General features: G+C 55.9%; 8 protein-coding genes across 8 annotated transcripts; 4 read left to right on the forward strand and 4 right to left on the reverse strand.

The window, feature by feature from the left end:
* Positions 1–387: 387 nt before the first annotated feature.
* Positions 388–2,439, forward strand: SPSK_06050 (ARCA-like protein; the record flags this gene model as incomplete). The annotated part of the gene is made up of 5 exons (XM_016732758.1): positions 388–391; positions 486–1,156; positions 1,229–1,490; positions 1,567–2,217; positions 2,294–2,439. The coding sequence occupies 5 exons, from the start codon at positions 388–390 to the stop codon at positions 2,437–2,439; spliced, it is 1,734 nt and encodes a 577-aa protein (XP_016592201.1).
* Positions 2,440–4,067: 1,628 nt separating this feature from the next.
* SPSK_06460 (inositol oxygenase) lies at positions 4,068–5,066 on the forward strand (the record flags this gene model as incomplete). The annotated part of the gene is made up of 1 exon (XM_016733166.1): positions 4,068–5,066. One exon carries the CDS (start codon positions 4,068–4,070, stop codon positions 5,064–5,066), a length of 999 nt encoding a protein of 332 aa, XP_016592202.1.
* Positions 5,067–5,596: 530 nt separating this feature from the next.
* On the reverse strand, positions 5,597–7,606 carry SPSK_06060 (MEI5 protein; the record flags this gene model as incomplete). Its single annotated transcript, XM_016732768.1, has 1 exon — positions 5,597–7,606. The coding sequence occupies one exon, from the start codon at positions 7,604–7,606 to the stop codon at positions 5,597–5,599; it is 2,010 nt and encodes a 669-aa protein (XP_016592203.1).
* A 1,945-nt stretch (positions 7,607–9,551) lies between these two features.
* Positions 9,552–11,493, reverse strand: SPSK_06080 (cyclohexanone monooxygenase; the record flags this gene model as incomplete). The annotated part of the gene is made up of 3 exons (XM_016732788.1): positions 9,552–10,710; positions 10,798–11,196; positions 11,261–11,493. The coding sequence occupies 3 exons, from the start codon at positions 11,491–11,493 to the stop codon at positions 9,552–9,554; spliced, it is 1,791 nt and encodes a 596-aa protein (XP_016592204.1).
* Positions 11,494–14,185: 2,692 nt separating this feature from the next.
* SPSK_06251 (aldehyde dehydrogenase (NAD+)) lies at positions 14,186–15,694 on the reverse strand (the record flags this gene model as incomplete). The annotated part of the gene is made up of 1 exon (XM_016732957.1): positions 14,186–15,694. The coding sequence occupies one exon, from the start codon at positions 15,692–15,694 to the stop codon at positions 14,186–14,188; it is 1,509 nt and encodes a 502-aa protein (XP_016592205.1).
* A 2,322-nt stretch (positions 15,695–18,016) lies between these two features.
* On the forward strand, positions 18,017–19,060 carry SPSK_06443 (alcohol dehydrogenase, propanol-preferring; the record flags this gene model as incomplete). The annotated part of the gene is made up of 1 exon (XM_016733149.1): positions 18,017–19,060. The coding sequence occupies one exon, from the start codon at positions 18,017–18,019 to the stop codon at positions 19,058–19,060; it is 1,044 nt and encodes a 347-aa protein (XP_016592206.1).
* A 263-nt stretch (positions 19,061–19,323) lies between these two features.
* SPSK_06560 (short chain dehydrogenase/reductase family oxidoreductase) lies at positions 19,324–20,124 on the reverse strand (the record flags this gene model as incomplete). The annotated part of the gene is made up of 1 exon (XM_016733262.1): positions 19,324–20,124. One exon carries the CDS (start codon positions 20,122–20,124, stop codon positions 19,324–19,326), a length of 801 nt encoding a protein of 266 aa, XP_016592207.1.
* Positions 20,125–21,655: 1,531 nt separating this feature from the next.
* Positions 21,656–22,519, forward strand: SPSK_06529 (uncharacterized protein; the record flags this gene model as incomplete). Its single annotated transcript, XM_016733233.1, has 1 exon — positions 21,656–22,519. One exon carries the CDS (start codon positions 21,656–21,658, stop codon positions 22,517–22,519), a length of 864 nt encoding a protein of 287 aa, XP_016592208.1.
* Between the last annotated feature and the right edge of the window lie 160 nt (positions 22,520–22,679).

Here is a 22,679-nt window from a genome sequence, read left to right on the forward strand (position 1 = left end):
CCTTCGTCATCCTTCTCCTGACATGACCTTCACTCCCCACGTAACCAAGCCAGCGACTCTCGCTAGATCAGGTCCTTTTCGCATCCCTGCTCCCTGTCAAATACACACGGGATAAACTCCTTCTTCCAGCCAAATATCTCTAGATTTGTCCGATGTCAGACATGGTTCTTCGATGACTGACGAGTTCATGCAGGTGATCGTGCTCTCCCTGCTTGTGGTCGGTGTGCAGCGACGTCAAAGGCCTGCACGCGAGGATACAAGTTTAGAGTCAAATCAGGTATGCACCAATGACCAATGACCGGTTAACCAGGATACTCGAATTGTTCCACGAGGCTGACAAGAGTCGTCTTTCTCGTCCCAAACAGGTCCATTCACCCGACGGCAGCAATGGGTCAGGATACCAAGACGTCGTAAGCACTCTATGAGAGGAAACCCCCCCCCCAGCACGAAGTAGAAACTAACAAATTTATCCACCCATCATACAGTCGACTTTGTTGCAGATGGCGTCACTGGTGATGCCGAGTTCTACAGTGATGAGGACGACGACGAGGAGCCGCCTGCTCCTCCTCCTCCACCCTCTCGGCGGCCGCAAGCCACTCGGCTTGCCGCACGTACGCAAAATCCCTCACCGCCAGATGAATCACACAGCCCAGACTCTCCGGAAGAGGTGTCTCACAACACAACGCGCTCAACGACCGCCTCGTCACGGCCTCGTGTTCCCCTGACGAATGGGCGTAGACAATCGATGCGGCGGGTGAGAGCAGCTTCTCAACAAGCTGCTCGGCAGACTTCACAACAGCCTTCACAGCAGAGTCAACAGCCGCCACCCCCTCTCTCATTTAGCCCTACCGAGACGTACACTTTTGTTTCCGCACGGCAAGAAATGCGTAGCACGGCACAATCCACTTCGCAGGCCTCTCCACAACACGTGTCACATCATCACCGTCTATCCGCGAGTGGTGGCTCACCGCGGTCTCCAACGGACCGGTTTATTGTACATGACGAGTTGATGCCACCGATCCACCCGCCTCTGACGTTGACAGCCGCGGACCGTGCGGCCCATCCTAACATATACACAGAGAAGTCTGTATTTCCGCTGCAAGACAAGCAGCAGGCTATTCTTCTTCGCCATTTCGTACAGAATCTAGCGATCTGGGTATGTTTACGGGTCAGAAAAGTTCGCTTGTTTTTCTGTCATTTCTGAGACAGCCACTGACTCATTCTGTAGCTCGACCTTTGTGAGCCGGCACAGCAGTTCGGCACCATTGTTCCCAAGCGTGCAGCGACGTGCACCGTTCTCTTGAACGCCATCCTGGCCCTCTCTTCCAAGCACCTTGCCCATATCGGCAACTTTGACCGCTATGCCTCGGACCGCTACCACCAGGAATGCCTCAATGTCCTCATTCCTATGCTAAGCCACGAGGACACTGCTGCCGACGAGAATCTGTTTGCTGCCACAATCATCCTTCGCGTTTGGGAGGAGATGGAGTGTATGTCAACCGTCCGTTGGTGGGAACCGTAGTCTCTGTAGCGTGCCGTTTGCCGCTCTTGTACTAACCTAACAAGTCAAACATTCGGGTTTTGACTCTCAAGGCTATCTCCTAGGCATCCACGCATTCGTCCATGGGCATGGCCACAAAATTGTGCCGAACACGCTCAGTGCTGCAGCATTCTGGGTCGGGCTGCGCCAGGAGATTTATACTGCGACCATCAACCAGCAGCCCGTCAAGGCACCTCTCGTACTGTCTCTCGCCGACAGTGCACGTGGTCTTAGCCCGGCTGAAGACCATGACTGGGCCAACCGTGCGGTGATCCACTGCGTCGATGTGCTCAACTTTTGCTTCGGTGAGACGGTATCCACCTTGTCCCCGCGGTTTTCCTGGGATGAGTTGAGCAGCTGGAACAAGCAGTGGTCGGCGCGGCTACCGGACTCGTTTACACCCACCTACTTCAAAGAGCGCGGGCCTGGCGATGCATTCCCCGAGATCTGGCACCACTCGAGCTGGCACGTCACGGGCCTGCAGCACCACATCCTGGCCGAGCTGTTCCTCGTCAGCTTCGACCCCAAGATCCCGCGTATCGGCCGTCAGCGCCTCGAGGCCGCCAAAAACGTTAACGACCGTGTTTGCGCGCTGGTGCGCGAAGTCTGCGGTATCGGTCTGGGCAACCAATGGACGCCACCCGGCATGTTCACAGCCTGCATGGCCATCACAGCCTGTACGTTCTTACCTGCTCCTCTCTGTGCCGCTACATCCGTCCCTACCCACGGCTAACCTTTCTGGTATGTTTTTAGTCGGCGACCGCTTCCATGAACGACGAGACCAAGAAGCCCTTCTCGACATGCTGCGACGCACAGAAAAAGACCATGCCCGGCCGACAGAAGCAGTCCAACAGCAGCTGATGCGGTCGTGGGGCTGGGACACGAGTCAAATGACCTGAACCAGCTGTGAAACACAAACTATAGTAACAAAAACAAAGGAAGAAAACACAGCAATAGATTATGGAATGGTGAGCACGAGACACAATTGGCACGGGGCGTTACGGGGCTTCTGCATTCGGTCGCTTCGATGGGATACTAGACACGGGATAAAGCATGGGTCAGTGGTAACTGAAAAGGAAACGGAAACGGGATACGACATAGAAATGGACTTTGACATATGGAGACCACAAAATGGAGTCGATTTTGTGGTCTCGTGGTGCTGGCGTTTTGTGGCTCTTACGAAGTATTTTCTTATTCTTTTATTCTTTAATGGGACACCAACGGACCTGCAGTCGCGGATTTTTACTTCTTTCCATGAGAGGATCAAGTCCCAGTGGACATTCTTGCTGTACGCTGTCCGCTTCTAGATGCAAATTCCGAACCCAGCCTGCTAGTGACACCAAAGGATGCCCCGAGCGCGGAAGCTAACTCTGCACTGCCGTAAAAGGACACCAGCCCACCAGAAAGCAGGTGAAAACCGCCGCGTCTCGCGACCGATCACCAAGTTGCACGTCATCACCGAGGGCAAAAACATGCACCCTCCCCCCCCCCCCCTCTCTTCCCTGTCATCTCCCGCGGTCTCTTTAGCGTTTCTTTCCAATGGGCGTCTACAAAGTTCACTTTTGCGTTACAGATGACCATAATGAGAAGAAAATGAGAAAATAACATAAACGAAAAAAACGTGCCTTAGCTTTGGCAAAGTCAGCATTAACCCTGTAACAATGGTGGGCCGTATGGATCTGACTGTTTCTTCTCTCTCGCAGAGCTGCCCCAAGACCATTTGTTTCGGACGAAGTAGGCGAAATACTCTCGTCCAAGACTTGCTTACTTGCCGGCCCAGAATAGCGGCAAACGAAACAAGAAGCAGCGTGAAAACTGGGGCCCATGAAATCATCAACCGTTCTTCACGGTCGTCCGCCCCCAATGGTGTCCTTCCGGGCCGGTTTTGGTGCCGGTGCTGATCCACATAATGCGGTCAGCTTCGGCAGCTATGACCATTCTGGGGTTGTACACACACGCCCCCCCGTCTGACCAAGCCAGGAATGGGTAAAGAGAGAAACAAAATGACTGTGTTAGTCGTGTCCATAACAGGAAATTTCCAACCGTTGCTGGGTCCGTTTTCCTTCTCTTACTGCGGAAACCCGCATCTTGATTGCGAATCTCTTACGTCTACTTCGTTCTCTCCCGCTTCCTGTCTTTTGCTCTCTCGTCTGTCTATTTTTTTGTCCCTTTTCTTATTCCAGATCCCTTCTTTATTTCCGTTCCTTCAACTCCTTTCCAGTACTCCACGTCTGTTCCAAAGATATTTCCTTTTTCAGAACGGTCTTGTATCCTTCCTGCGGCCCGTGGCACGATTCTCAAGCGGACGTTGCCTTTTTTTCGTTGCTTTTTCTCCTTCTCGTGCAGCATTGGACAGAGCCCACAATCAGAGCAAGATCCATCTGGGATATTTATTCAGTACCCGTGTTCCGTTTCGCTCTTTCTCTCATCTACTTTCCTCGTCCTTCGTCCGCTTCTTGATCGTCCTTGGGAACGTTGTTCTTATTTGTTCCAGCAACACCCTTCATCTTCGTAAACACATTGCACAATGGCTCCCGCTGCCATCTACGACGACAAGGACGTCAGCGTCCCGGTCGTCAGCGCCGCCAAGTCCGGCCGGGCCCTTGAGGATATTTCCGATGCCATCGACGAGGTCAACGTGTTGAAGGACAAACGCACCGCCACAAAGGCAAAGACAAGCACAAGCACAAACCAGCAACCGGCCTACAACGAGGAGTCCGTGTTTGACCAGGACAAGGACAAGACCCAGTTCCGCCAGTACGACGACGCCTGCGACCGCGTCAAGGCCTTTTACCGCGAGCAGCACGAGAAGCAGACGGTCGCCTACAACCTCAAGGCACGCGCGCGCTACCACGCCGCCTCCCGGACGCGCGAGGCCATGACCATATGGGAGGCCATGGAGAAGCTCAACACGCTCATTGACGCGTCCGACCCGGACACGGAGCTGAGCCAGATCCAACACCTGCTGCAGAGCGCCGAGGCCATCCGCCGCGACGGCAAGCCCCGCTGGATGCAGCTCACCGGCCTCATCCATGACCTCGGCAAGCTGCTCTACTTTTACGACGCCGAGGGCCAGTGGGACGTCGTCGGCGACACCTTCCCCGTGGGCTGTGCCTTTGACCGCGAGCGCATTATCTACGCGGACTCGTTTGCCGCCAACCCGGACGCCGCCCACCCCGTCTACAGTACCGAGTTTGGCATCTACTCGCCGGGCTGCGGCCTCGACAACGTCATGCTCTCGTGGGGCCACGACGAGTACCTGTACCACGTCGTCAAGGAGCAGAGCCTGCTGCCGGCCGAGAGCCTGGCCATGATCCGCTACCACTCCTTCTACCCGTGGCACAAGGAGGGCGCGTACCGCCAGCTCATGTGCGCCAAGGACCACGCCATGCTGGAGGCGGTCCGGGCGTTCAACCCATACGACCTCTACAGCAAGAGCGACGACGTGCCGAGCGTCGAGGACCTGAAGCCGTACTACCTGGAGCTGATTGACGAGTTCTTCCCGCAAAAGGTGATTCTGTGGTAGACAGAGACTTGGAGAGGTATGATTGAATGACGAGTGGAGGAAACGATTGGAATAAGTTGTTGCTTTGATGGAGAAAGTATGTCACTGGTTGTGTTGAGCATGGTTCTGCATAAGATGGCGTTTCATATATTGCCTAGAGTTGCTTCTGATTTATTTATACACAAACAATGGTTTTTTTTTTTGTTTCTAGTTTATTTTTACTTTCCCAGTTGAGTGAAATCTAAAAGGTTTTTTATTTGAAAGAAAACATAAAATTTCTCCAGACAAATGCATTCTCCTATACCTCTATCATTAAACTACGGTGATATGAGTACAATTTAAATCGAAATTTGACAAACCACAGACGAACACCAGCAATGCATACCATGTCCATGATAGTCCCATAAATAACCCGAAACAAAGGAAACCAGGTACCGAGTGATGACCACAAAGGAAAACTAGAAAGAGATGTAATGATAGGACAGATAGTAGTCATGTCTCCTGTGGTGGCGACCGCGGTCACGTAGAGTCAGAGGCCGATAGGACGCTGCTCAGCCAGCGGACGACACGGCCTCCTCGCCACCACCGGCCACGGCTAAAAAAGCCTTTTTGGGGAGCGGGCTGTTGCCGGCCGACAGGGCGTCACGGCTATTGGCCAAGGTCGGTTTAGGCATGGACGAGGGGATGGACATGGTGCGGGCGCGCTTGCTGTTGAGGCCCGCGCCGTTGCCAGTGTTGCGAGCGGCGTAGACCTCCTGGAAAGCGAGTGCGGCCTGGGCTTTGGTGACGACCAGTCCCTGGGTGATGGGCTGGTGGTCGCCGTTCTCGACGACGGCCATGCTGGGCCAGACGACCAGTAGAATGTCGGACGGATCCATCTCGTCGTCGTCGTCGTCTTCGTCGTCGGCAATGGCTGTGTCATTGTCGGAGGAATTCGCAACGGCGGTGTCATCGGCGGCGGCGTCGGTGTTGTCGCCGGCATCCGTGTTGCCCTCAGCAGGTCCACCTTCGGCCTTGTCTTCCGCCGTCGGTGGTGCATCCTCACCAACAGGGGCATTTCCCTCGGTGGTGGCATCGGCATCGGCACCGACGGCCGTGCCGTCCAGCTCAACCGCGGCCGCGTCGTCGCCCTCGATCGTAATGATGGGCGTGTCCTCGGCCCGCGCAGGCGAGCCGTCCCGCGCGCTGTTGGCACCACTCCCCGTTTGCGGTGAGCCCGTGCGGCCCTCGAACTCGGGCAGCGGCAGCGCTTGCCAGTCGAACTCGTCGTACGGCGGGCCAAAGTACGGCTCAATCTTCATGCGCGCCGTCTGAATTTTTTGCCACTCGGTGCACGCGAGCGCGCAGGCGCTGCCAAGGCCGCTGCAGAACGCGTCGTACGGCAGGGCGCCGAGCAGGTGCTGGACGACCCACGAGACCTCGCGGACGACGTGCTGCACGCGGGCCTTGGCGCTGTGGCGCTGCACGTCCGGCAGCGTGGCGAGCAGCGTGGCGCGGATGTGCTCTTCGCGTTCCGGGCTCTCAAACTCGACGCCGTGCAGCACGCGCGTCAGCTCAGCGTCGTCCTCGATGAGGTAAATGGGGCGGAAGATGTGCTTGTGGAGCGTGCGCGAGAGAATGGACAGGACGGCGGCGATGCGCATGGCCTTGGCGACGGGCGAGTTGGACTGGGGCAAGGGGATCTGCGTCGGGCCTTTGAGGGCTTCGGCGGTGCGCAGGTTCTTCCAGCAGGAGGGGTCGCTGAGCACTTTGTCTTCGAGGTCCTGGCGGAAGTGCTCTTCGACCAAGTGGAACAGGCGTGTCCAGATCGTGTCGAGGATGGTGACGTACACGTCTTCGGGTTGGTTGCGAAGAACGACGCGGTAGCTGTCGAGTGCGGCCAGACACGCTGTCTTGGCTACAAGATCGGCCTCGGTGTGGCAGAGGCTCTCCTTGAGGCTGTCGCGCTCCTTGGTGAGCTCCTGCAGGTTGCTATTGGTGGCTCCCAGGTCGGATTTTGTCTTTTCGAGTTCGGTCTCGCGTTGGGCAAGGGACACTTGGAGCGCTGCATTTTCTTGGGCGGCCACGTCTGACAGGTGTTTCTGCTCCTCGAGCTTGGCCGTAACTTGGCTGAGCTCGTTCTCAAGCGATGCTTTGAATGTCTTGAGCGAGTCGAGTTTCGTGTTGGCCGTAGCCAAGTCGGCCTCGAGTTGTTTTTTGGCACCTGTGGTGTCGGCCAGCTCCGCGGCGGTGGTCTGGAGGGTGGTGTCGAGCTTGTCGCGCGCCTCGGTCATGTCTGTCAGCTCCTGAGCTTTGCCGGCAAGCTCGGCCTCGACAAGTGACTTGGCAGCCTCGAGGCGAGCCTGGCCGTCCTCCAGCTCGCGCCGAAAGTCCCAGTACTGCTCAAAGACGTTGCGGTTGGTGCTGACGAGCTCGGCATTCTTGGCGCGCAGGTGCAGCACTTCGCTGAAGATGTTGGCCAGCAGGTTGTAGTTGGGGTCGGCGGCGATGGTCTTGATGGCGCCGACGAGGCCGTCGACGACGTCTGTCGGGTCGGCATTGGGTCCGATGTCTGCAACCATTATGGGGGGAGAGGTGTGTGTGTGTGTGTAAGTGGACCCTAGATAGTGTGTAAATTGTGTAAATAAAGGAAAAGGAAACCGCCTGAGATAGAGACGGGCAAAGAGAGCAGATTGGAAACCGCTCAACGTTGATGAGGAATATTGACTTGTTAACTTGTTTGTCTTTGTATGAATAGAGCGGCCGTCCGACAACTGTGGACAGAGGATCTTTTATATTTATCAGTGGCGCAATTATGATGCCCAAAGTGTAAGGAGTCGTGTCACTCGATGCGCAACGGACGAAAGTGAGGCTTCTCAGTCTGTGGTTTCTTTTCATCGGCGATGTCGCTGCTTGATGAGACGGTAGATCCGGCCAATCAACATGATCGATCGAGTGGTCACTCGACAATTGTCTATGACTCTCCTTTCTTTGCATTGTCCACCTGGTCGACATGTGCGGTCATAGAGCTGGCCGAAGAGAGACAACAAAACAAGCTCACACTCGTATTGACTCAATTCGTTCGCCCTGTTTCGTCGTCCTCGACATGTTTGTCGCTATTGGCACAATAACAAACAGTTTCTGCCGCCTGGTTGGCATCTTTTGGGCCACAGCGGGTGTGCCCAACGATGGAATGCCTCGATAGAGACTTGAATTGATCCTTGGCCTTCTGGTCCGTTCCGGCTGCCTAATTGTGTCGAGCAGGCTGATGGGGGAGGTCGAATGGAGGGGGGGTAACGATGGAGTCGGAGCCGTCAGCAGGATTGGTTTCAGAGCGCAGATTGCAGCCTGCACCAGAGTGTCTGTTGATGCTCGATGGCTGTGATCGTCTGTCCTTCCTGAGTCTTCCCTTGGATCGTTTGTTGACTCCACGGGTCGACGTGGCAGCCCTCTTCGCCATTCCCGGCCCACGACGACGACACTCCCTCCATCCCTCCTTCCCTCTCTCACAGCATTTGTGGTTTTTTTGCCTAATCTGCCAAATTCGGCCATTAGGATAGGTCCAGAGTCGACCCACAGCGAATTGGTTGGGGGACAGAGGATATTGACTGGCATCAGGTCTGTAAGGCGGCCTGCTGTGTGCTATTGACAGAATAAATGTGCGAGAATAGCCAGACTCGTTCTCCTTGCACTCTGCATTGTATACGTTATCACACTGTACAGAAATTATAGAATATACTCCGCACCTGGAAACTGGTGAAAATTGTGTTGCGTTGTCAAATAGACTGGACGAAGAAGGAGCGAATGATGTTGTGGCAGAGCTGCCTCAGTCGAGAAAGAGCGATTCTCGTTGCGCGTGCGTCCCTTCCTCTCTGGGCCTGATCCAAATTGGGCAGGCAGACAAACGACTTGCCCACTTTCCACTGCCAGATGCCTTGTCACATTATGCTACCAATCGCGTCTCTCCCGCTGTCCCGTCTCTTTGCTAAACCCAACCTGATCTCATTTGACTCAATAAACAGCACATCGGTGGCGAGGACCAAACTTTCTTAGCATCAGGCACGATCGTGGACAGCTTGGACGGGCTTTCTACGCGCTGCCGACTCCTACAAAACACCACTCGGATTGCACCACGTCGACTCGACTCCATTTATGACGGGTCTTGGGGCCTTGGGTTGACCCAAAGTCGAACTGTGGACGGTGACCAATCACAGGTCAGTGGACTGGACGTTGCTTGACATTTGTTATGTTAATGTGTGTCTAATATGTACAGAATGTGAATCTAACTCGTGCTGCAAAGGGTCAAAGAGATAATGGAAGAAGTCAGATGAAAGAAGCAAGCAACGAATAATGCAACGAAATAATGCAATGAAAACATATGCAAACGCAAAGAAAGACGTCATAGGCAAGTAACGTCGAATGCAAAGTATGTACAGTTGTGGAATACTCGCCAACGGATCGCATGCAGAGTAGGTCTCTTCTCGCATTCCCAAAGTTTCAACTGCCCACCTTTTCCACCGGCACAGCTTACAAACGCAGCTCGCGCGGACGGTCGCTTTGGCCCTCGCTGCCGCCACTGCTCCACGACACCGCGTTGCGAGATTGGATGGTGCCGCTCTTGGTCAGCAGCTTGCGCTTGCCGGCCGTCGACAGCGGCGCGCCGTCGTCCTCCTCGCGGATGTAGTAGGCCCAGTCGGCGGTGGCGTCGAGCTCGGTCTGCGAGTAGCCGTTGCCGAGCCAGGCGAAACGGTTGCCGGCATAGGTAATGTCAAAGTCGTCGAAGCGCAGCTCCTTGACGGCCTCGATGTAGTGCAGGGTGCTGCCGGGCCAGAGGGCCGTGATGGGCCCGTCGGGGCGCTGCTTGTACCACGAGCGGCAGGGGTCGGCCCAGACGGTGCGGCGCATGTAGTACTCCTTGAACTCGACAAAGTCACGCACGGACTGTGCCGAGGGCGCAAACGTGGCCATGTTGGTCGTCTGGTAGCGGTCGATGAGCTGGCACATCCAGTCGGCCTGCGCCTCAATGGCCGACAGCACGGGGCCGTTGCCAATGGGGCAGTTGGGGCCCAGGAACACGAGGTAGTTGGGCACGCCCGCGGCCGCGACGCCAAAGTACGACGCCGGGTCCACGGCCCACGTGTCCTGCAGGTTGTCGCCCGTCGGCGTGACGACGGGGAAGCGGGGGCGGAACGAGGTGTCGAAGCCCGTGGCGCAGATCAGCACGTCCACCGGGTACTCCTGGCCGTTGTCGCAGAGGCAGCCCTTTTCGGTGACGGCGCTGATCTCGCCGTACACGACCTCGACGTTGGGCTTGGTCAGCGACTCGAGGTAGTTGACGCCCGGCGTCAGGCGCCGGCAGCCGACCGACCAGTCGGGGATGAGCTTCTCGGCCAGAGCGTCGTTGTTGAGCTTCTCCTTCATCTGCGCAATCATGTACGCGCGCGTGTCCTCGTTGATCTTGGACTTTTTGAGGAAGATGCCGTACTGGCCGTTGAGGCCCGTCTCAATCTCCTTGCGGTACTTGAGCAGCGCGCCCGGCTTGTTGGCAAACTCGGCGCGCTCCTCGGGCGAGTAGATGTGCTGCTCGAGGCCCTGGACGGGCGACACCCACGTCGGCTCGCGGATGAAGGTGGTGACTTTGCTGCACTTTTCGCGGATGGCAGGCAGGACCTGAATGCCGGAGGAGCTGATGGTGGCGTCGTGTTAGTGAGACGAACGGCGGTGACGAAAGAAAGAAAAAAAAATACTGGAATAGAACGCCAAGGACACTCACCCATTGCCAATTAGGCCGACGTGCTTGCCGTCCAGAACGGTGTTGGGGTCCCAGTTGGCCGTGTGCAGCAGCGTGCCCTTGTACTTGTCCAGGCCGGGGATGGCGGGCCAGCGCCAGTTGTTGAGGATGCCGGAGGCATTGACGAGGATGTCGCAGTGGTCGCTGACCACGACGCCGTTCGCGTTGTCCTTGACCTTGACGTCGTAGCCGCCCTTTTGGGCGTCCCAGTACGCGCCAATCACCTGGTGCTGCAGCTTGACGTACTGGCGCAGATCATACTTGGTGGCAAAGCCCTCAAAGTAGTCGAAGATGTCCTTGGCGGGCGGGTAGACGGCCGGCCAGTCGAGCTTGGGCTCAAACGACCACGTGTAGTTGTGCGAGGGAACATCGCAGGCGCAGCTGGTTGGGCGTTAATAGACGTGTCCCACTGCGGGTATGTTACTTTGACTCCGCAGACACCTACCCAGGATATCGGTTCTCAAACCATGTGCCGGCGACGGCAGGGTTCTTCTCGTAGATGGTCAGGCTGAAGTTGGTAAAATGCTTCCGCATCTTGTAGGCAAACAACAGACCCGAGGCACCGGCACCGACGCAGATGACGCGGATGTGGCGCTCCGAGTGGATGGGCGCCTCGAGACGGCGGGCAGCATCACGGGCCTGCGGCGAGTTGCCGACCGGTGTCATGTTGCTGGCCATTGTGTGAGAGTCGGAGGGAGGTGGGTGAGGAGAAGAAGGAAAAAGCGGAAGACAATGGACCAAGGAAGAGATGTAGGACGAGAACTGTAAAAATAGAAAATAAATGAAGAGAGGGTATCGACGTGAAAGAAAATAAATACTGTTCACCAACAAAACAGGGAGGGCAAGTAAAGCACTTTGTACTCGAGACAAACGTACTCACAATGACCAGGCCGGTTTGGGAAAAGCTCGGGTTACGAGACCCGACCCCATGTTCTGGTTGGGGAAATGTACCATAACTCGTGAAAGAAAAAGAAACGATGTGGCACTAGTTTTTCTGTGTGTGCCTATTCTATGGCCGTTCCTTCAGTTTTTGCAGTGCATGTATTGTATTGGCTTACTCTGAGAAACATGATTTTACTTTGATAAACAGTTGGTGGTCCTAGCTTAGCCGTTGTTTCATCGTGCACGCCAGGGTGCCTTCGGAGGCATCTTCGTATCACACGGCGGTGATCGTTGATACGGCTGTTTTGCAAGCATGTGTGTACAACTTGTTTCTTGTCTTACCAATCAGGGAACTGAACCCCGGATGGCATTGCATGGCCATGACACTGTCGAAAGCCTTCCCATCGTAAAGCTTGAGCAAATTGTCTTTCTCGATGGACCAAGATAGACAAGACGCCTCCACGCTTCAGACAGCTCTAGAAAGGACAAAAGAACGAGTAGTTGAACGACGCAAGTACGCAGTCATGAATCATGAATGGGCCTGATCTCACGAGGCAATAGAGGCCGCAGAAAATTAGACCAATGTAGCCGCATAGTCTAATTCGATGCTTCCTCCAGGCTACGCGGGTGGCAAACCAACAAAGGGGCCTTGTCTTGAAAGGTGCTCCAAAAAGCATGACAGTTCGCAATTTCAGGGTCGATGAAATGACATAGCATGACGAGGCCAGCGTATGAGCTCAGTCTTGAACAGAAGACGGGGCAGCTAGTGCTGGTTGCCAGCTTTCAAGAGCCAGCAAAAAGTCCGGCGCAATTAGAGATGTTGGAGGTCTCGAAGGGTTGGGGGATCAAGAGGTCTCGGGGCCTTGGGTCGCCTGAGCTGAACCCCGTACGTACAAGAAGAGGAGACAATGCTCACAACGGAGATCACGGCTCAAGGACAATGAGTTGCATACAGAAGAGCCTAGTGTGACAGTGGCTGGAAGGCACTATGGGGTCTTTGGTGACGGAGACCGGGATGTCGGGGCAAAGCAGCAAGTTGAACCGGCTGACGAGTCAAGAGCCAAGAGATGGGACAGTGAAGACGCCGAAGATGGGACCTCTGGGAGACAAGGACCGCTGGGTTGCCCCACGACTCCAGCCGAAGAAGCGCGGCATCCATATTGCTGGCTAGTTGGCAAGCACTTAGGGGAGGGGAAAGGAATCCCACAGACGAGAGCGTGCGGAATACATAAGTCTTGAAGGTCTCGGCCATAATAAAGGACCTAACGAGAAAAACAAATAATGGGCTCTGGGGAATCCTCTATGCTGCGTTGGACGCGACGGCGAGGAATGGCAGCTGTGGGTTAGGGGCTAGACTGCGCAGACAGTGAAAGGAGAGTGCAACGGGCGAAACTCGCACATTCGTTGCGATCTAACGAGTCATGACATGAGCTCATGCGGCCGTCACTTGCACAAGACGAGTGTGGAGGAACCAAGAAAGTTAGGTGCTGTTACATGCCGTCGACTCCGCTATTGGCGTTTCGTCAACGCTGGTTGGCCATGAATGACAGGGACTATTTGGCGCTAACGTGTCGTTGTGGTTGCTCCATCTGGGGGTAGTGGAGCTGTGGAGTTAGCGGTGTTTGTGGACGTGTTAGTGGAGTGTTAGTAGTGTTGGTGGATGCTGAGAACAAAATGCAAGGTCGCATTGCGGTCGGAAGGAGTGGGAGAAGATGAAAGAGATGACAAGGTGGGGAAGCTGAAGGTCACAAGAAGAAGATGCCGGGAAAGCTCTGCCGCCATGAGGCATGTGTTTTGTCTACAATTTTGGTGGTGAGAAAACAATGAGATTCTTATTTCCACTCAGACGTACAAAATACAGGGCAGTTAACTCCCTAAGAATACTACGACTGAACGAGGAGACAACACCTCCGGCAATCCAATTGCCATTGGTGTGCTTGGCTTCATGGCGATTCGAGATGAGGAAAGGGGAGGCTGGAGAACAGGCAGACGACGCAGTGCAGAATTGTTGTGCCTTAGAGAAGTGGCATAATGTGGTTTGTTTTGAGATATGGCGAAGCTGCTTCCCTCCGTACAATTGACGAGTCGCTCTTGCCAGACAAACAATACCATCATAGCCGCCCAGACGACGGACTTGCCGGTCACTGACACGGGAGTGATTCATTACCGCGCCGTGTAAGAGGCATAGGGAAGGCACGACACCACCGGCTGGACTGTGGACAGGCTGCCTGCACGTCAGCACGCTTCAATACCAAGCCAGGTCTGGCAACTGAATCGTAGCGGAAAGACGAGTCAGTGACAAACGGGAAGCAATCAAAACAGCAAGATAGACATTGCAATACACGCGGTAAACGTGGCCAGGGCTAACAATTTGTTTATTCATATTTTCGCATCTTTTCATGAAGCTATGTACAGTGGACACAGGCCTTTCAGCTGCCTCTTATCTCGGGGGATGTTGTCTCAAGGGACTGTCATGGCCACACCCGCCTTAGTAGGTCAGGTTGACAAACACCGTCTTGGTGTCGGTGAACATGCGCAGGGCATTGATGGCGTTCTCGCGGCCGACGCCGCTCTCCTTGGTGCCGCCAAACGGCGCGTTCAGGAAGCACATGGACACGCAGTTGACGCCGACCATGCCGCTGTCGATCTCGGCCGACAGGCGCATGGCGCGGTTGATGTCCTGCGTAAAGACGCCGGCCATCAGGCCGTAGTTGGTGTCGTTGGCTTTGGCGATAATCTCCTCCTCGGTCGTGAACTTGTTGAGCACGGCGACGGGGCCGAAGATCTCGTTGCGCAAAATTTCGGCGTCCTCGCCGACGTTCTCAAACACCGTCGGCTGCACGTAGTAGCCCTTGCCGTCGATGACGCTGCCGCCGACCAGCAGCGTGCCCTGGTCCTTGCCGCGCTGCAAAAAGCCCGAGACGCGGTCGAACTGGAGCTTGTCGACGAGGGGGCCGATGATGGTCTGCTCGGCGTCCGGGTCGCCGACGCCGCGCATCTTGTCCTCCATGGCCTTCTTGTAGCCAGCGACAAACTTGTCGTAGATGCCCGCCTGGACGTAGACGCGCGACGCCGCGAAGCAGACCTGGCCCGTGTTGGCGGTGATGCCGTTGGCGCACCAGGTGATGGCGTTGTCGAGGTTGGCGTCGTCAAAGACGACGGCCGGGCTCTTGCCGCCGAGCTCGAGGGTCACGCGCTTGAGGTTCGACTGGGCCGCCATCTGCTGGATCTTGCGGCCCGTGGCGGTCGAGCCCGTGAAGCTAATCTTGCGCACCTTCATGTGCGACGCCAGCAGCGCGCCCGTCGCGCCGTCGCCGGTGAGGATCTGGAAGACGCCGGGCGGGAAGCCGGCGGCGCGGATCATGTCGCCGAGGGCGAGCGCCGCAAACGGCGTCTTCTCCGAGGGCTTGAGGATGAAGCAGTTGCCCGTGGCAAGGGCGGGGCCGGCCTTCATGCCGACGTTGCCAATGGGGCCGTTCCAGGGGATGATGCCGGCTGTCACCCCCAGCGGCTCGTTGCGCACAATCTTGAGGAACCCGTCGTCCTGTGGGTACGTCTCGCCAGCAAACTTGTCGATCCAGCCCGCAAAGTAGCGCAGCGCCTCGGCGCACAGGTTGATCTCAAACGACCCGAACGGGCCAAACGGCGCGCCCAGCGTCAGCCGCGTCAGCTCCGCCAGCGCCAGCCCGTTGGCCTCGAGCAGGTCGGCGAGCTTGAGCATCATGTCGCGGCGCTCGCGGGGCGCCACCTTGCGCCAGGCCGGGAACGCAGCCTCGGCAGCGGCCACGGCTGCCTCGACGTCCTCCTCGCCGGCCAGAGAGACATCGTTGGCGACGAGCTCGCCGTTCTTGGGGTTGTAGAGCTCGAGCTTCTTGGCGTTTTTGGACTCGACGTACTCGTTGTTGATGAACAGCTTCTTGGGCAGGTTGTTCTTGCCGTACTCGGTCACAAAGGTCTTGATCTCCGTGGGGATCTTGAGGCTGGGTCCGAGGCTCATTTTGTGTGTGGAGGGGGGTTGTTGTGGAGAGGTGGGTATATGTTGTAGAAGGTGTATAAGTACACAAGGGTATCGTGGTTGTGGAAACAGAAAAGTGAAAATGTCGGAGAATAGATAAATAGATAAATAATAAACAAAGAATACAAAATAGAGAATAAGCAAGAAATTGATAATGCAAACTGAAAAGAAGGGCGTGTTTGTCTTTTATTCAAGCGTGAAATTGAGTACAAAGGTACGTCAACACAGCTTCATACTGAGCAGGCGTCGTTAACGCCGAAGATTTATTTTTTTTAATTCTGTCTCTCACATTTGCCTACAATCGCCAAACGCTAACCGAGACAAGGCGGTAATCGTGTCCCCTAAACCTAGCGCAGGGTGTAGTCCAAGGGGAAGAACTGCCTTGGAGGGGCTGTGAGGTGAGGAACTAAAGTTGCGCGGGCTGGACGGGCAACAATGGCAGTAAAACGTTCTTTATGCCCAGTACGGAGCAGTTCCTTGTGCCTGGGACATGCATCATGTGTACGGAGTACGTGAGGGTGCGAGCTTTTGTTTGCTGCTAGCCGTGCCCTGGACACGGCGTTCGATGTACGGAGTAATCTGCCTTTGAACAGTGTTCCCATTCGCGTCGGAAATAAAGGTCAGGGCCAGTAATGATGTTGGCATGGAAGGCACGGAGAAGGAAGAGCAGAAAGGAAAACGAGTGGAGGTGTACGAGGAGAGCATGGAACGGTCTCATACAGCTGGGAAGCAGAAACTGAACTACCAAACTCCTGGTCAAGGACGATGCTGCCAGAAGGGAGTAGAATGAACGTGCCCAGAAGGAAAATCGAAAGAGTTGGAGAATGGAGGATGCGGTGTTAGTCGTGCGGGGTGTCTCCATTCAAAGGACGCGAGTGGAAAAGCGTGAAAAAAGGTGTGAGTGGAGAGGGCCACCACGGAAAACGAACGAGGAAACAAGGGGACAAAGTGAATCATCAGTCTAGGTGGGAAATCAATATCCGTTGGGCCACCTCGTAGGGGCAAAATAGTGTGTCGAGTGTTCGGGGTAATCATCAATCAGCGGTGAATGTCGAGCAAGTATTGGAATCGAGAGAAAGGTTGTCTAAATCTGTTTGTCAATTGAGTTGAGAAAGTCCGAAACGGCGGTCCAGTAAAGCAAAGGATCAAGGATAATTCACAAGAGGGCCGAAAATGGTAATTTCTAGAGTGTAAGTCGTTTTCGTCGCCGTGGAAAGGCACGAGCTATCAACAGCTGACAAGATGAAACACATTCCGCCTTGTATTGTGACGACATTATCGCAGAATACAGCCTAGGACACATAGCTACTGGCACTCGCCTTATTATTCTTTCGTCATTGTGTATCGTGCGTATCCAGACATTAGGGGATAACCGATGGTGACAGCCAGCAGCAAGAGCAGCAAGAGCAACAATGACTCGTACAGCACCCACATGATTCCCACCCTTCCAGACACAGAAAATGCGGAGACAGACGAAACAGAGTTAGTTGGTTGGGCAGTGAGGCGAACGGCACCAAAGAGACTAACACCAACGACATCTTGACTCGCAAACTGGAAAGGAATGGTGGTGAAGGAGAACGTGTGACTTTAAAAGAAGATAAGAAAGTAAACATGATAGTGAAGAGAAAGTACTCCAACTATAGACTCGATAACGGGTACACAGTAAGTTGTGACAAGACGCTGGCTGTTCGCTGACCCATCGTGCCTTCCTGTACAGCGTGTAAGCCAAGAGCAGTCGTTCCCGCCACAGTCGACCCCCGCGATCAGGAATAGGGGATCCGGCAATGTGGGAAGGTACCGAAACACTCGAATCTTTTGGTGTATAGAGGAGGGCTGTACGTATCGCAGGGTTAAGTACCAGGTAGTCTCAGGACGTTTGTCCAGAGCAGTGTCACCTCTACACTCCGAGTGGTTTCCTGGACATGTTTACACGGCCTTCGGGTACGCAGAGCCAATGCCCCTTGGAGACGAGTACGGGAGGGGTGACGAACCAAAGCACAGGTGGGTGAAAGAGCGACCAGGCCCCAAGCTGCTAAGATAGCCGACTCGCGTGTTTGGGAACGTCAACCGAGCTTGAAGGTGATACTTCCTGGTAGACGTCTCCGTCCTCGTCGTCTCCTACCCTTTATATAGCTTCCCCTCTAAGCGCGCCGGCATCGAAGGGTCAGACGGGTTCTCGATAATTTCCTTCTCGTTTTACCCACGCTTGCTTCCTTCTCCGCATCCTTCCCTCCCCATCTCCATCAAGGTCCTCAACTCAACATACCCATTTCTTGCCTTCATACACACCCGCTGTCTCTAACCATGGCCCTTCCCAAGACCATGCAGGCGGGCCAGTGGGACCCAAAGTTGAACAAGGTGGTGGTCAATGAGGTGCCGGTGCCGACGCCCGGCCCCAACCAGTTCCTGGTCAAGATCAAGAGCGCGTCGCTGTGCCACAGCGACCTCATGAACATGGAACGCGCCGCCTGCGACTATCCGGTGACGATTGGCCACGAGGGCGTCGGCCACATTGTGTCGTTCCACCCGTCGGCCGAGGGCAAGGGCTTCCAGACGGGCGACGCCGTCGGCTTCGGCTACTTTGTCGACTGCTGCTTTGAGTGCGAGGGCTGCATGGTGCACAACTCGCACTGCCAGCTGGGCACGGCCAAAATCCAGGGCTTCAACGCGGACGGCTTCTTCGCCGAGTACGCCGTCGTCGACTACCACAACGGCATTGTGCTGGACGAGGCGGCGTGGGACCTGCGCACGGCGTCGGCCATGTTCTGCGCCGGCATCACGGCCTTCAACTCGGTCGACTCGTGCGAGGCCACGGCCGGCGAGTGGCTGGCCGTGGTCGGCTGCGGCGGCCTGGGCCAGCTGGCCACGCAGTACGCCAAGGCCATGGGCCTGCGCGTCATCGGCATCGATGTCGCGGACGCCAACCTCGCGGAGACGCGCAAGCAGGGCGCCGAGGTCACGTTCAACTCGCGCACGAACCCCAACTACATTGACGAGATCAAGAAGCTGACGGGCGGCGGCGCGCACTACGCGGCCGTGTACACCAACGTGCAGCCGGCGTTTACGAGCGCGCCCCAGGTGCTGCGCATCGGCGGCACGCTCATGGTGGTGGGCATTGCCCCCAAGCCGCTGGAGGTGACGGCGATGGAGCTGGTGCTCGGCGTGTACAAGATCAAGGCCGACAGCACGGGCATTCCGCAGCGGATCCCCAAGGCGATTGAGTTCTCGGCCAAGCACAACATCCGCCCTGTGGTGGACGTGCGCGGCGGCCTGGACAAGCTCGAGGGCATGGTGCAGGAGATGAAGGAAGGCCGCAACACCATGCGGACGGCGGTTGTTTTTGATTAGGCCGTCGGGAGACTACGATGACAAAGTACCAATGTAAGTAGCGTTGCAGTCTGTACATAGCTTAAACGACATGGGATCATCGGCCGGCTTGGAAGTGAATGCAATCCAGTGACTCGATACTCCGAGATGGAGATACACCTATGCTCCGCGCTCGGTAACTTGTGTTCGTCGTACGTGGCCGTCGTACGTTGTCTCAGTTCTCTGTTTGTGATTTATTTGTGAAACATAATCTACGAGAATCAATAAAGTACAAGCAAATTTTTCTACTGCGTGGTGAAGCCGCCATCCGAAATCAGCGCCGCGCCCTGCATGAAGCTGCTCATGCGCGAGGCCAGGAACACAATGGCATCGGCAATCTCCTCCATGGCGCACATGCGCTTGAGCGGCGTGCGCGCAATGTCGATGCCCAGCGGCGAGTCCGGGTTGGTGCTCATGTTGCGCAGCAGCAGCGGCGTCTCGACATAGCCCGGGCAGATGCAGTTGACGCGGATGTTGTGCGGGCCGTATGTGTTGCCGTCGCCCTTGGTCAGGCCGACCACGCCGTGCTTGGCCGCCGCGTACGCCGTCTGCGCCATGAGGCTGCCGGGCGCCACGATGCCGTACATGGACGCCGTGTTGATGATGCGGCCGCGCCCGTCGCGGGGGCCCCGGTCCTCTTGTTTGACCATCACGGCCAGCTCTTCCTTCTGGCAGCGCCACACGCCGTCCAGGTCAATGTTGATGACCCGGCGCCACTCCTCCTCGTCGACCTCGTGGGTCGGCTTGCCGGAGCCGCCGATGCCCGCGTTGTTGACGGCAATGTCGAGGCGGCCAAACTTGGCGACGACGGCGGCCACGGTGGCCTTGACCTGCTCGCCGCTCTGGACGTCGACCTGCAGGCAGAGGACGTTGACCTTGGGGAACTGCGCCTGGAGCTGCTTGCTGGTCGTCTCCAAGGCCTCGAGGTTGATGTCGGCCAGCGCCAGGTTGGTGATGCCGTAGCGGGCAAACGCGAGGGCCGTGTATTGACCGATGCCGGACGCGGCGCCGGTGATGAAGGCGGTTCCCTGAACGAGGCCGGCCATTGCGGGGGTTGGGATTTGTATGGAAAGATAAACCAAAAGAAAAAAAAAGAAAAAAAAAAAAGAAAAAAAGAGACAAAGGAGGTTGCGATACTACTGACTGTATCTCGTGAGTTGGAGACCCAGAATGCTGTACGAGTCCTTCGCAAACATATCTGCCACGTCCCGCAACTTGTTCTTCTTGTAGCTCCATCCCCATCTTCGTCCCCCCATTTCAGTGTTCTCTAACCGCGCACACCGTCACCGTGTAAATACAGCCTGTTCACAGCCCCTACGAAGCAACATCACCCACATTCGGCACCGTCTTTGTGCCCGATCTGCACCATCGTCTCTGAATGCACGGAACGACCTTGAACACTGTCCGTATCCCCTCTTTCTGTCTCCGACCATCCTGCTAAGGTGGGGAAGAGCACGAGTGCCTCGGAGATGGTGGGCTGAGCTCGACAATTAGGGGACGAAGCCGAGTCCCTGAAGTGCCGCCAGTGTCCAAGTGGCCCAGGCTCCTCTTTAGGCCTCTTGGGCAAACGTTAGTCCCTCGCAAGGTGCCACAGTCTCCGTAGTCTGCTTTTAGTTGGTTTTCCAGCCCACACTCCCCACACATGCTTTAAGCCTCTTCGGATGTGATTTCGCGGAGTGCAGTGGTGACCCCGATGTCGAGAGTTGAGCCCCAGACAAGCGCTAACATGATACTGTATTACGACGTACGGACCACGGTCGGTAAAAATGCAATTCCCGGGATTGTAAGCCCACTTGGCCCAGGCAAGCCGTGTGCAGTTTGTAAATCTCTACTACTAGAGAGTCATACAGAGTTTCTGAACAAGACCGTGAATGGTCTTATGCCTCCCGGTTGCAGAACGACAGATGGCGCAAGGCAAGAGATGAGATGTCTACATTGAAGCGGTTTTGGTCAGGCTGTCTATTGTGAGAGCATTTCGAGTTCGACACGGCTGACAAGGGTGAAAACGTAAGAGTGACGACTGCCGTACTGGTGAAGATGAACATGATATGAGACGCCAGTAGTCATGACGGTTGCTGAGAATGAGTGAATGGCCTTTTAAATGAAGTACAGAAAGAGAACGCGGAGAGTGAGTCAGGTGACAGATCTTGTGACAAATCCTGTGACTTAGCTTTCTGGTAACAATTGTAGTTCGTAAGATGAGACTGAACATGCGGCTCTGGTGGATCTGTAAGTTATGCAAGAGTCGAGATTCGTCGGCACATAAAGTGTTTCTTTAATATAGATCCGCTTAGCGACTGGGGCAGCACCAAAGGCTGGACACAAAACGTCGAAAGCGGAAAGCAGAACCGCGGAGGGACGTTCCGATGAGGACAGCACAGCAAAAGCAGAGGAAGTAGGGGAGACGAAATGAATAAAAGAAACGAGCACGGCGTAGACGAGGCGACGAAACCAAAAGGCGGACTGGCTTCATGTCATCGCTCAATTGACGTCCCTTGATCAATTGACGAGTTCGCTTGTTCCTTTTCTCTCCATTGTCCCCATAATCATTGTCGTCGACATCCCCATCCCATCACGATGACATTCTCTGTGGCCACCTTCGTCTCCTGGGCCGCTGCTGTCGCTGCATTCGGCGCGCACAACCCGCCGCCCAAGGGCGAGGTCACCAAAACCGACAACTTTGTCTGGGCCGATCCCTTCCACGACCACCGCCTCGCCAATAAGCTGACGGCTGCATGCACCGTAGAGAAGTCGTTTCGCGCGAGCGAGTTTTTGCTGCACGACCTCTATGAGCATCCGCCCAAGGGCCTGTGGAACTACGGCGACGCCCTCAAGACGTTTTTTAGTGGCCGGCCCTACCCGGGCGGCTGGGACGGACTGGACCCGCACATGTACGACCGCCCGCTGCTGCAGATGGACTATGCCGACGTGCCGGTCATTGTGCGGGAATGGATCGAGGCAGGCGAGCGGTACGAGAAGGGAGGCGGCGACGGAGACAAAGACCGAGACGACGACGACGAAGACGACGACGAGGAAGGCAAGGCCTTGGCGGGCCGCAAGAACCTGTTTGCCGTGTTTGAGCGCGCCGAGGGCCAGACGAAGATCACCAAGACCGTCGCGCCGCCCAAGACGGCCGCCAAAGCGGCCATGTTGCGGCCGCTCGACGCCAAGCGCATCGTGGTTTTTGCGCCCGGGGCGCTGTACAGCATCCTGCCGCTGTGGGTCGCGACCGATGCGGCGGCCGACGACGCCTGCCGGAAGCAGCTGCTCAACCTCGACCTCTACAGCCCCAAGCCCAAGGACGGCGGCGTCATTGCGTGGACGACGCAGCACACGGCGCCGGACCGCGACAAGATCCACCGCAACATGACCTTTACCATCAAGGCGCAGACGTTGCAGGCCGCGGGTGCGGCGTCGTTTGGTGGAAAGGAGGAGTTGTAAGGGAGACGAAGGTATGGCACGAGACGTCGATCAAGACCAAGGACGTCAGGGACAAGCGAAGAGTGGGCGGTGTCGAATCTGTTTGGGGGACATAGAGTGCGACGAAAGCAAAGACATAGAATTTCAACACATTTACACCGAAGTGGCAAGGACCCTCAGC

This window comes from Sporothrix schenckii (genome assembly GCF_000961545.1).
Source record: "Sporothrix schenckii 1099-18 chromosome Unknown Cont38, whole genome shotgun sequence".
Taxonomy (NCBI): domain Eukaryota; kingdom Fungi; phylum Ascomycota; class Sordariomycetes; order Ophiostomatales; family Ophiostomataceae; genus Sporothrix; species Sporothrix schenckii.